Source organism: Anneissia japonica, unplaced genomic scaffold, assembly GCF_011630105.1.
Source record: "Anneissia japonica isolate Jap-2015-1 unplaced genomic scaffold, ASM1163010v1 scaffold288108_len519018_cov203, whole genome shotgun sequence".
Taxonomy (NCBI): Eukaryota; Metazoa; Echinodermata; class Crinoidea; order Comatulida; family Comatulidae; genus Anneissia; species Anneissia japonica.
Genome location: NW_022728501.1, coordinates 502,779 through 514,788, shown reverse-complemented (window position 1 = coordinate 514,788; position 12,010 = coordinate 502,779). Strand labels below are relative to the sequence as shown.

Here is a 12,010-nt window from a genome sequence, read left to right as displayed (position 1 = left end):
ATTCATATCACTACATGTGTTTGTTATTGTTTTGATAGGCCTGTGCACCAAGGTACATCTGGCAGGACAGACTGTTCGAAAACCAGTATCTAATAGGAAGATGTATTGCTGCTCTTGATGATCTGCAAATTGTCAAATTTTACACACCATGTTATACGACAGGTTGTAAGTACTTACATAATAACTATATATACATAATAACTATATTACAGGTGCGAATACAGAATTTTATAAACGTGCCAGCACCAATTTCATACTAGGTCTAGATAGGAGGAGTATGATTCGTTTTTAGCATTGTGTTGCGAAATATTGTAACATGTAGTATTTGTATGCTATTTTCATTTTATTTCTGTTAAAATAGATGACAGTGACAAAACAGGGTGGGGGGGGGGCAAGTTTCCACCATGCGTCTCCATAAATCTGCCTCTGTTTTACATGCTGTAAATGAAAGAATTAATACCTATGCATAGGTATGTTGCATGTGAATAGATGACCAGTGGATAAATGGATGGCCTATGAATGAATGGGTGAGTTGTCCATAGATAGGTGTGTAGGATGAACAGGATGATGCCAGCAGGGAGGCCCCCCCCCCCAATCGATGAGAAAAACCCAAATTTGTCGAGGAGAAAAAAATGTATGTGAATTTCTACATATTAGTGGGCTCTAAAATCGATTAAATAAGCCTTTGAAACCTCTAAATTTTCATCGAGAGATTTTGAGTGACGATTTTTTCTTCGGGAAGTTGGTCCCCTATCGGGCAAATCCTGGCGCCACCCCTGGGGATGAATGAATGAACGACAAATGAACAAAGGAACGGATGGTTGGGAAAGTATGGGTGGACGGATTGATGGATAGACCATGTCAGGAGGACGAACCTGCAGGCCTTTAGACTGGTCCACTTACAAATGGCTGTAAGTGGATTACGATGGAATGTTGGACCGATCCATTATAGGGTATGATTAAAAAAGAATTAAATAAGCACAAAAATGCATACACTTACTTAGCTTAAGATTTGTACATTGTCTTTATATGTTTTTATTGCAGTAAGATCAGTGGCAACGACTGTACATGGACAAGCGGGATTCAGTGCTGCCATTCCAAAGGTGAAGCAAATAATATAATGCATAGGAGTAAATCCTTGCCAAGCCACTAGGGCCCATTTATTAGGGCTGGAGCTTATCCCCAGCTTCTGTAGCATGAAGCTGAGGAGAGTTCTAATGCTCCCCCTGGGTGGGACGCTAGTCCACCGCAGGTAACTCGCAGCAATTTGCTGGTACCAATTGATAAAGCTGGGTAGGCTGAAGCATATGTAGATAAAGTGCCTTGCTCAAGGTCACAAGCGAAATCCATATATACATACACTGTACTGTAACACAAATGCTTGTGTGGGATTCAAACTTTTAAATGAACGTATGGATGTATAATATTCATCCTCTGTGTGTGCTACACTTTTTGAATCAAATTTAAATTCCTGAACCAAAGTTCTTTTAAGGTGTCATATTTATTTATAGGGCTAGACAGTAATTGTTTTTCTTAATATTTTGACAGAGCGGTAGCAGTAATGATTTTCTTCTTGGTGCTGTTGGAACTGAAACTTGGCAAGGTAATGCAATCCTAATTCATAAAGAACAGTACTAACAACGAGTATTGAACTTTATTCGAATTCAGAGAGGGCGCCCCTATCTGGTGGCGGTACTTTTTTTAACGTTCCGTTGCATGCATACAAAATCAGGGCAATCGGACCTTTTGCAATTCTATACCCTTTGATTATATCTATTTTATAGTTTCTTGAAAGCTAATAGTATATTTGATGTATATATTGTATATTTGTTTAAATGTTTACTTAGAAAATTTTCTTCCCAAATTTATCACAGTGTTTTTTTTTTTTTTATTTATTTTGATACAGGATCAGGCTATAAACTGAACTTTAGGAGCGAAAATAAACTGACTACAGAAAAAGAAAACCCTTATGATTATGATAGATCGCTTGACTTCAACTATAAAGGTTTCGGAATTTCTAATTGATTAGATTATTTAATGTTAACAATAACGATTGGAATGATGAAATAATGGCAGCGGCGACAACGAGACGATTGTGGCAAAATTGATGATGGGAAGGACAAAAATGACGGCCACGATGTTGATGATGATAATGATGATAGTGTGGTCCTGTGATTTATTTTTATTTTACCAATATTTTGTGAGGGTGGGCCATCCAGCCACAGCTGATTATTTTTTGAGACCTTCAGTACATTCAATAAAAGACAAAAAAATGTGAAAGTATTTTTTAAAAATAAGCTAGACTTATAATATTAACAAATTAATCGATACAGATAAAAATGTAAAAATCTGACAAATTATAGAAAATATAATATGAATTGTGGAAAAACATTTATAAAAAGATTCAAACAATATTAAGAAAATGTAAATAAAACTAAAATTGAAACATAAAGTAAGACGTAGTACAATTATTTAAATAAGTAAATAATCCAAAGAAAAGTAAAAAGTAAAATATACAGAAAATAATTTATTAACATTAAAATTATAAAATCTTCACATAAAAATATTTATAAAAAAAACCAATATTGAGGAAGAGGATGATAATGATGACGTTGGTGATGATGATAATGGTGGTTGTATTTAAAAGATGATTATGACATAATGATTGTAATGATATGATTACGACAATAAGGATGTTTACAAGTTAATGGCAACAGCAAAAACAATCATAATGTATAATTTAGATAAAATATTCTCATGATGTAGGCTATTCTTTGGATTACATAACCATGGAGAATGAAGTACGGTATGTCCTCGGGGCTCCTCGAGCAGAAAGGCTTTATGGAATGGTGAGAAAAATATCATCTCTAGACCCATTATTGTTTTTGAAACCAATGTAAATATGAATTTCTTGCAAATAAGCAGGCTCTCATAATATGCAACACATTTTAACTTGCGCAACTTTGATCGTTTTCGTAAAGGTTCTTGATCTTTCATTTCAAGCTTTTGGATCAAGCTTAACGTTTTAAACGCAATCGCAAAAGCATTGACACAAACTCAAACCACGGCTATAGCTGCATCAAAGCTTGGTTAATGTCAGCCAGCATGTGTTTTTGTATGGTTTTTGTACGTCTTGACATTGGTGATGCGTAAATGTAACATTTTGAGTTTGCGTCAAAATGCGTTTACAGACTCTACTCTAGTGTAAACAAAATTTAAATTTAAAGATGTATTTTCTTCTGAAAATGACAAAAAAAATAATAAAAAATAATTTTTTAAATTAACTTTTTTCATTTTTTTTTAGTAACATATGAATTATTAACATGAGCATAGAATGTGTACCCTGATTTATTATACTGGATAATGATAGAAATAATGAAACACTTGACTGGACTGGAAGAGTTTCGGTCATAATTTCCATGTTCAAGTTGATATTTTATGTTACTTCAAATTGTAAAAGTTAATTTCAAAAATTATTTTTATGATTTTTTTTTAAGTATTTTTCAAGAGACAATACATATTTAAATAGGCCTATGCATCAACTGTTAGAAGTCTTAACTTTTTTGTTTTTAATTAACAGGTATATGTGGTTCCAAACGCTTTTGACGAAAAACCTCTGATGAAACTTTCACGTAAGGGAGAACAATTAGGGGCATATTTTGGACAGAGTCTTACTGTAGTTGACCTCAATGGAGATAGGTAATATGTTGTTCAAATAATTTCATTTGGCTTCTGATAATATATTTACTACAGTAGATGAATTTTCTTTGATATTAAAGCCAACAGTAAAATTTCCTACCACTACAGTTTCGAACAATTTCGTAGATCTTCATCAGGAGAATGACCTAACCTCAATTAGATCATTTCGTCATTGGCCAATTTCATCCGATGATGTGCGCCCTCTGTTTTTTTAGTTAAGGTCTTCTCCGCGGGGCCCCCTGTTCCCTGGGTTGGTGTAGAAGGTTGTCGTAAATATGTGATAGCTGGTAGGCTCCTACATTTCTACAAAGGGCCATAGTTAACTAAGTTATAATATATGTTTCAAATATCATCTTCTTAACATTATTCAGAGGGATGTCATTTTAAGTAGATACCGGGATAAAAGATCATGAGAAATTTGTTGGCGTTTCATTTTGACTGTATAAAATGGTGATGTAATGATGATCCATTTTACTATATAAAGCCATTTCCAGCCATCTAGAGGTGCTACATGTATTTCCTCAAATTTTCCCAACCATGGTGGGGCTGAGGTGGTTGTGAAATCACAGTTTTGAAGTATGTGAAGTACATGCTAAAAGTGTCATTTCTGGCCATCTAGAGGTATTTCCATATATTTTTGCACATCAGCTCCAACCATGGTGGTGTCATGCTGTTACTGCCCCATTTACCAGCAAACCAGGGCATTTTGACGGGTTGGCGAACCAGGTTTTGAGTCTTATCTCTTAAGAGTCGTTATCATTTCCGTTCCTTGGCACGTACTGGCCAAGGACATTTATTTCATCTTTTATATAAGCCCTTCGGCCCAAATAAAATATAATTGCTATTTACAGGGGGAAAGATCACTTCTACGTTTAAATGAGTGATAAAGAAATTTACATAAACAACTTATTGTATTGATATCAGTAGTGGACATTAATTGAGTAAACTTAACTTTGGATGGATTAACAATAAAATACTTAAATATATAATGTTTACGAATATCAGTGTAACAAGGGCAAATTAAAGTATCACAGCAGGCATTGCTATTTGTCAATAAATTACCAGTATAGTATTTAAAAACCGCTTACTAATATTGTTTAATATTTATGATGCATCTATTGTAATTTTCACTTTATCCTCTCAAAATCTCTAATCTGGTTTGTAAATCTTTGTGGTACATTAAAGTCTGGGGGTGATTTCCACAGTGGGGAAAAGTAGATTCTTTTGTTTCGGAGTGATCTTATCTTCTTTTTTGAGTGTATTAAGTTTAGCTGTTAGGTTCCTCTTGTGAGTGAGAGTAGGGCTGCTTTTTAATTTTTCATAAGTATGTTGATCTGATAACATGGAGTTGAGTCTGTTGCATTTACTAACACTGTAGCTCAACCTTTGTCGGCTGGCAGGATCATTATGGACTTGTCTCTTTTTGAACTATTCAATGCTTTCCTTTCCTTATGTGTTATTTTGGATGTATGCAGTTTTGTGGACCTTACTATGTTCGTGACCTTAGCTTTTAACAGGTCACCCTCAGCTTTCAGGACTAATTTGCAAGCCATTTCTGTAGCAACCACGATCTCTTCTATGGCTTCTTTTTTGTGTCCGCTACTACAAAATTAAGGCCCGTAGCCCACTTTTTAGTTATTGTCTACTCAAGTCTACACTCTACTCTATGTCTCATTTTTTCCTGTCTAGCCATACCTTCAATTTAGCCTGATATCTTTTTCGTGTTGTTTTGTATTCTGCCGAAAGATAAAATCAAGGAGGAAGAAATGAGCCTTCAGCAATTGCGATGTCATATATGTGGGAGAAACTGGAAGACCTCTACATACCAGACTGGCCAAACATAAAGCAGACATTACCAATAATACAGGAGGGTATGCACAAGGGCAGCTCGTACCTCAACATCATCTGTTATCCATAAATTGGCAATAACAGACCACATGATCAGACATAACCAAATACCAAACTGAAACACTTCCAAAAATGTTCTTGGTATTTTTCATGGGACAATACATCTTTAACTGTCACTTGCAGTATTAAGAAAGACAAGAAACCACCAATCTTCTTGAAGAAACTATTCCTATAGGCCATTTGATTTTAAAATGAATACTTGCAAATACAGTAAAAAAGCCTATCTTTTTGTTCTTAATTGTTACAGTTACGATGATCTGGTAGTTGGAGCACCATTTTACGCCAGTAACGAGAAATGGGAAAGCGGGCGAATTTATATCTACTACCAAGACCATGTCGTAATTATACTTGTTTATTGGTGTCTTCTGTTAGACCTATAAGATACAATCAATAACAATAGTGATTATGATAATAGGCTTACTAATATATTCCTTGTACATTTAATCTGGAAACAACAATTGTCATTTAATCATTTACTATACTAAAAAGGAAAATATTACACAAATACAAGTTACCAGATAGGCCTACAAGATCAATTTTATTAATTAGAAATTACAATTGCACATCTAGTGATACAGTATTATGATAGATTAGTTGGATTAGCAGAAATAATAATTGAGAATGATAAGAATTTGCTTTTCTACATGCATACAGGATTTACAAGATCAATTTTATTATTTTTTCAGAAAAGAAATTACAAATATACATTTAGTGATATAGGGTATTATGATAGATTAGTTGGAGAAGCAGAAATAATAATAAAGAATAATAAGAATGTGCTTTCCTAGGTGCATACAGGGTTTATAATCGAACCTATTAAACATAAGTCTATCGACCTCGTTTTCGACATTTATCTTTTCATTACCTTTTGTGTTTGCTTCTGTAGAATACCAACTTTAAAGAGCCAGTAAAGATAACGGGAAAGAGAATACGTTCCCGTCTTGGTTACTCATTGGCAGCACTCGGTGATATAAACGCAGATGGTTATGAAGGTGATTATTAATACCGTATAATTTTCCATCTTTAGTATTTACTTATGGAAAAGTCAATCTTTCAACAAATGGAAATATTCTTTCCATTGCGCAAATAAAAAATATTCATTAATTGTTTTATAACACACCTAAAATAGATTCTTGTCATTTGATATTTTATGAAAAAAAACTACCTTTTTTCTGAATGGTGATTCTTGTCATTTGATATTTTATGAAAAAAAATCAACCCTTTTTATAAACGGAACAGTCCAGCGTCTTTTTCACCAATGAAAAGATTGTATTAGAAGTCATCGTTTCCTAGGCGCCGTATAATGGACCGAAACAGATGGAATGAAAATGAAGAGATGGAAGTAAAAATAGACGGTGGAATTAAAAATAACAATGTCACATGATACGAAATCCACCAAAACAAATGACAAGAATCTATTTTGGTTTGTTATAAAACTTCATATTGCACTTAGAAACCTAAAAAAGGTTTTGTTATGTGCATCACCATTTCTTATTTACAGATGTTGGTGTGGGTGCCCCATACGACGGTGAGGACGAAGCTGGTGTTGTCTACATATACCAAGGTCATATGGACGGCATTAAAATAGAACCGTCACAGGTTAGTAAAGAAATTTGCTCTATTTTCTGAATTATTTCACACTGGGTAAGGGATTTTTTTTGGCTGCCAAAAAGGAGGTCCTCGTTTCTCATTGGAGATTCGCTCTCTCTTTCCCCACTTCCATGCCACGAGAACGCCTGGGTGACGCTGCTGGAATGAAGATGTCAGAATCCCAGATACATATACATAGGCCTTCTGGCGAACCTTCTATATATACCGTACCGTAGAATTTGTAAATTTACATTTTATTGTTACTATTCTCTCCTCTCACAGGTAATTACCCCAATGGACCTGAACCTCAATGTTACGTCATTTGGTGCTGCATTGTCTGGAGGCATTGATGTTGATGACAACGCTTACCCTGGTAAATTTAATTATATGATTGAAGTAATAAAATTTTTATCAAATTTTTATCATTATTGTGTTGTTTCTGTAACAAATAAATGGATCGAATTTGAGGATTGAGTACACTACTTTTGGTCGTTTTTTTTTTCTTTTTCTAAATTATTGATATTCTTTTAAAGATGTGATGGTCGGTGCATTTCAATCAGACAAAGCTATTCTACTACGGTAAGACTAATTTTCTACTATTCATTATAATTTTCTGAAAACAGAGGCCGAAAATTTTAATAATTTTTTAACAGAATTGTTTCATTATTTGATTATTTAGGCCTTCTTTTCAGAGTTAAATTGTTCAGCCATGTTTTTTTCTTTTCGTGGACACATACTTTTTTTTGTGTACCAATTTCTTCAATTTGCTTCAATTACATATACTGTATATTAGAATTTGTTGATGATTCTTGAAAAAAATCATAGCATAAAGCAGCAATGATGAGTCTGATCATGGTTTCAACTGCACTTGAACAAGCATAACCCATGAAAGTGTGTTTATTTCAGTGGGGTCCTTCTGGTGGTGAATGGGCAGTATACCGGGAGACAATCCCTTACTCTTTTCTGAAGAGTGTACTGCATTCTTTAACATGCACACGGGATGAACTGCTTAAACATCTCACCTAAAAGATGGTGCGCTATCGTAACTTGCATTTCAGCCCTCCAGCTGAAATACAAGGAGAGCAGCGATGGGAATTGACCGGGGACCAAGAGATCTCCAGTTCAGCGCACACACAGTGGCTACCACCAGTTCAGCTGACTGAGCTAAGCTGCTCGCTTTCCTTGTGATGATACGGAACACGGTACACTCTTGTTGCCAAAGGTTGTGAAGAGGTTCTTATATGGAGATTAGTTGTTATAGCATTAAAGTTTTGCCAAAGAGTCCTCTGTATTCGAGTGCAGTACTGCAGATGATGACACGTTATTGTAAGCTTTTAAACACAGTGAGACAAAGTGAAGTTTTAATTATTTATTGTAGATTGGTATTGTTAATGTCAAGGCACAATATTTCTCTCTAGATCCCGACCAGTAATAACTGTTGTAGCATCAATACAACCAGAGCCCCAAGGGATAAATCTGGACGAGAAAAAATTGCAAATTGATGGGGAAATGGTGACAAGGTAAAAAAAAACGAAAACCATCAAGTCTATCGTGTGGTGTAGGCCTACTGTTTCTGTTATTGTTTTACACTTATCTTGCACTCTGTCTCTCACTCTTCTTCTAATTTTTGTTACTATCTCTGAGACACTCCTAAAGATGAATAATGGAATAAGTTAATCACAAAGAATTAACGTAATATGAACACAATCAAAATAATCATAAGCATGAATATTGTTGGAAAGCTTTGAGACAGAAGATCACAACAAGGCAATTCATCATAATTACAAATATACAAATATAATCCCTCCATCATGCATATATCTATACATCAATTCACGACTCCATTATCGGTAAATTCCCACTAAAAATGACCCATTGCGTGCACCTAAACTCATTGCATTCACCATGGGAGCAAATCGGTCGATTAAAACCTTTAACTGTTGCTTTTTACATTTTTGTATTGTACTAATAGTTACATGGTGAAAGGTTGCTTGCGGTACAATGGTGTGAATGTCCCAACCTCACAAGGTATGTACTGTAATAATCAATTTGTTTTACTTTCATAATTACAAATATTAGCTTAATGTATTTTATAAGTGGCTGATGGAAAAATATCAGTCATATTACGTGTCAACACGTCATGCTATCAAAGAATTGTGTAAGACGGCCGCACTCATCTCAATATTAACCTTTAATCTTTAACATGTCGTTTCTATTTAGAGTTCGAAGTAACGATAACATTGGATAAGAACCTGCCTTCCCAGTATCGGACAGTGTTTGTGAAAAGTGGCAGTTCAGAATTGCAACTGAATATGACATTGAGTGTTGACAGCAGTAATTCTTGCATAAGTCAGAAAGCATACATACAGGTAATAATGTGCAATACAGCAGTAGATGTAATTCTCAATATCATTATTATAGAATTCATTTTCAATATTATTTTTTAAATATTATATAAAAATAACCACCTTTTTCCCCAATTTTTAAATATTCCAAGATCTGTATCTCATTAACCTCTCCCGAGTGTTCGTCAAATATGCTTTTTGTGTCTTAGAAAAGTGAGATGTACAACATATCTAAAACCGTTTCCTCCAGAGCCTGGCTTTAAAGTCTACTTCTGTCACAAATAACATAGCCCAGTCTTGTCCTTGCACATATGCATTCGCATAATGCAAGGCCTTTATGACATTACTGGATAAAAAGGATAAAAAAGACATTCACCATTTGTGTGCTGATAGATAGTGAGAGTAAATTTCAAAAGTAAAATTTTTAATATGATGAAGTTCAGATCAAATTTACCAGAAATGATCTGAATGGGTTCATGTTCTATTGGACATAGTTTCTAGTTTTATATTTTTTCTTTTCTCAGGATAATATTGCGGACAAATTGAACCCTATTGTGATTACAATGACATATACCCCAGTTGAACAACCAGGTGTTTCCCTAAATCCAGTCATTAATGAGAACACACAGTCCACCAGCTCACAGGTACAATACATGTTTACTCTATTGCAATTCATTTATTTATTGGTTCCACCTCTTTTGCAATAGGATACCTTTCAAATCACATACTGTATTGCACTTTTGCAGTACCAATAACAACCCGCCAAGCAAAGTTGGTCCAGTTTGTTTTATCTGGTACTGGTACGTGCATTTATAATGCGCCTCTTCCTTGTGGTTATAAAGCGCAGTTCTTTTCCCTGGTCATTGGGTCCACATGCTAAGTGTTGCTGCTGGTAATCAGCGCAGGAGCAGGCAACCCCACCAGTTTGTGTGCTGTATAGCTAAAGATCAGTGGTGAATGTAGCAAACAAGTTTATTACTTTTAAAAAAACATAGCTTCTTTTTAGATATTTATTTGCAAACAAAATATTATTAGCAAAGTCAAAATATAGGCCAAAAACAAAGTTTTTATTTTTTAAATTTAGGTCTATTTTTTGAACAGCTGCAAAAACAATATTTGCATTCCAGATCTTTCCATACGTGCTAAATCGTAAGTATAAAATTAATTTCTATTATGGATATTCATGCACAAATAGTATGAGGCCCCTCGCAAGAATGTTGAGGAGAGGTTCCATAATTGTTTAATGATCATTTGCAAATCATAGACACTCGTACGCCTATGTTTTTTTGAGTGCTAATTATATTCTTCAACAGCCAATATACTCCTCATACTCCTGGGTTTTTTGAAATAAATTTCTGATTGGCAGCTGACATGTTTTGTAATGTTCATAGATAATAGATATCACATTGTGTCTTTCAATGATTTATTGTTAATTTGAAAAAAAAAATTTAGACAGACACTGACCAACTGGACCACCCTTCATATTTATTGAGGAATAATTGCCTTCATCCAACGAATGCCTCAGTGTTAGTTAATGCATCTGCATATATACAGCAGGGGACCCGAGCTTGAATCCCTATTGTGAAATGTTCACACTCGCAGATTGCTCATGTTTGGCGAGTTGAATGGCCGAGTGGTTAAGGCAGGGGCGCAGCAACCTACAGCCATAATATCGGCGCTGGCTCAAACAACATGCTCGCCTATGGTTCCGGAGGTGAAAAAAGTCTTCTCAATAAGGACTGTGAACCGTAGGCTCATGTGCACTATAAAGAACCCAGTACATCTTTTGAGATGAGTAGAGAGTTACCCTGGTGTACTGGTCCATATAGCCCCTGTTGTGGACAGATGAGAATAGCTGATACCATTTACCGGCCATCTCAGACGAAGGGACCCTTAGGGGAGAAGAAAGTTACAGTATGAGCTACTGTAGTTCACGCTGTGAGCACTCTGATTTTTATGATATAGCGCTATATAAATGATGTTATGTATGTGTGTATGTATATAGGTATGTGTGTGTATGTATGTTTCGTGTAAAATATAAATTATTATTAAAGTATTGTTATTACAAATTATAGGCAAAAGGATATAGTAACAATTGGTGATAGGAATGGACTGGTGATCAATGTTACTGTGGAAAACAAAGGGGACAAGGCGTTTAGCGCCGTCCTCCGGTCAGACCTACCCCTTGGATTAGGCTTGATTGGAACAAGACGATCAGATACCACGGTAATTATAAACATTGCAGAGACCACAATAAAGATCTAAAACTAAGCCCTGTCCAGACTATCAAATTTTATTTGACAAAACATATGACATCATAGTATGACCATATATAGGCATATCATGACCATATATAGGCACATCAAGACTAAAATTTAGTCATGATATGCATGTATTTGATGGGCATACAAGAGTTTTTTGTTGTCAAATTAATTTAACTTTCCCTGATTTGATAGTCTGGACAGCGC

At 34.9% G+C, this 12,010-nt stretch overlaps 1 protein-coding gene across 1 annotated transcript in view; it reads left to right on the top strand.

Annotated features, from left to right (window-relative positions):
- The window catches only part of LOC117114203 (integrin alpha-8-like), a gene marked incomplete at its 5' end in the record, with an annotated part of 22,081 nt that overhangs the window by 2,561 nt on the left and 7,510 nt on the right, over positions 1-12,010 (top strand). The window contains 17 exons of the mRNA XM_033257796.1: positions 39-165; positions 1,045-1,103; positions 1,549-1,603; positions 1,907-2,005; positions 2,767-2,849; positions 3,581-3,699; positions 5,855-5,945; positions 6,494-6,599; positions 7,109-7,206; positions 7,480-7,570; positions 7,731-7,776; positions 8,616-8,717; positions 9,170-9,225; positions 9,418-9,566; positions 10,067-10,186; positions 10,627-10,691; positions 11,618-11,768. Coding sequence (XP_033113687.1) covers positions 39-165; positions 1,045-1,103; positions 1,549-1,603; positions 1,907-2,005; positions 2,767-2,849; positions 3,581-3,699; positions 5,855-5,945; positions 6,494-6,599; positions 7,109-7,206; positions 7,480-7,570; positions 7,731-7,776; positions 8,616-8,717; positions 9,170-9,225; positions 9,418-9,566; positions 10,067-10,186; positions 10,627-10,691; positions 11,618-11,768 — 1,617 coding nt within the window. The remainder of the gene's footprint in view (positions 1-38; positions 166-1,044; positions 1,104-1,548; positions 1,604-1,906; positions 2,006-2,766; positions 2,850-3,580; positions 3,700-5,854; positions 5,946-6,493; positions 6,600-7,108; positions 7,207-7,479; positions 7,571-7,730; positions 7,777-8,615; positions 8,718-9,169; positions 9,226-9,417; positions 9,567-10,066; positions 10,187-10,626; positions 10,692-11,617; positions 11,769-12,010) is intronic.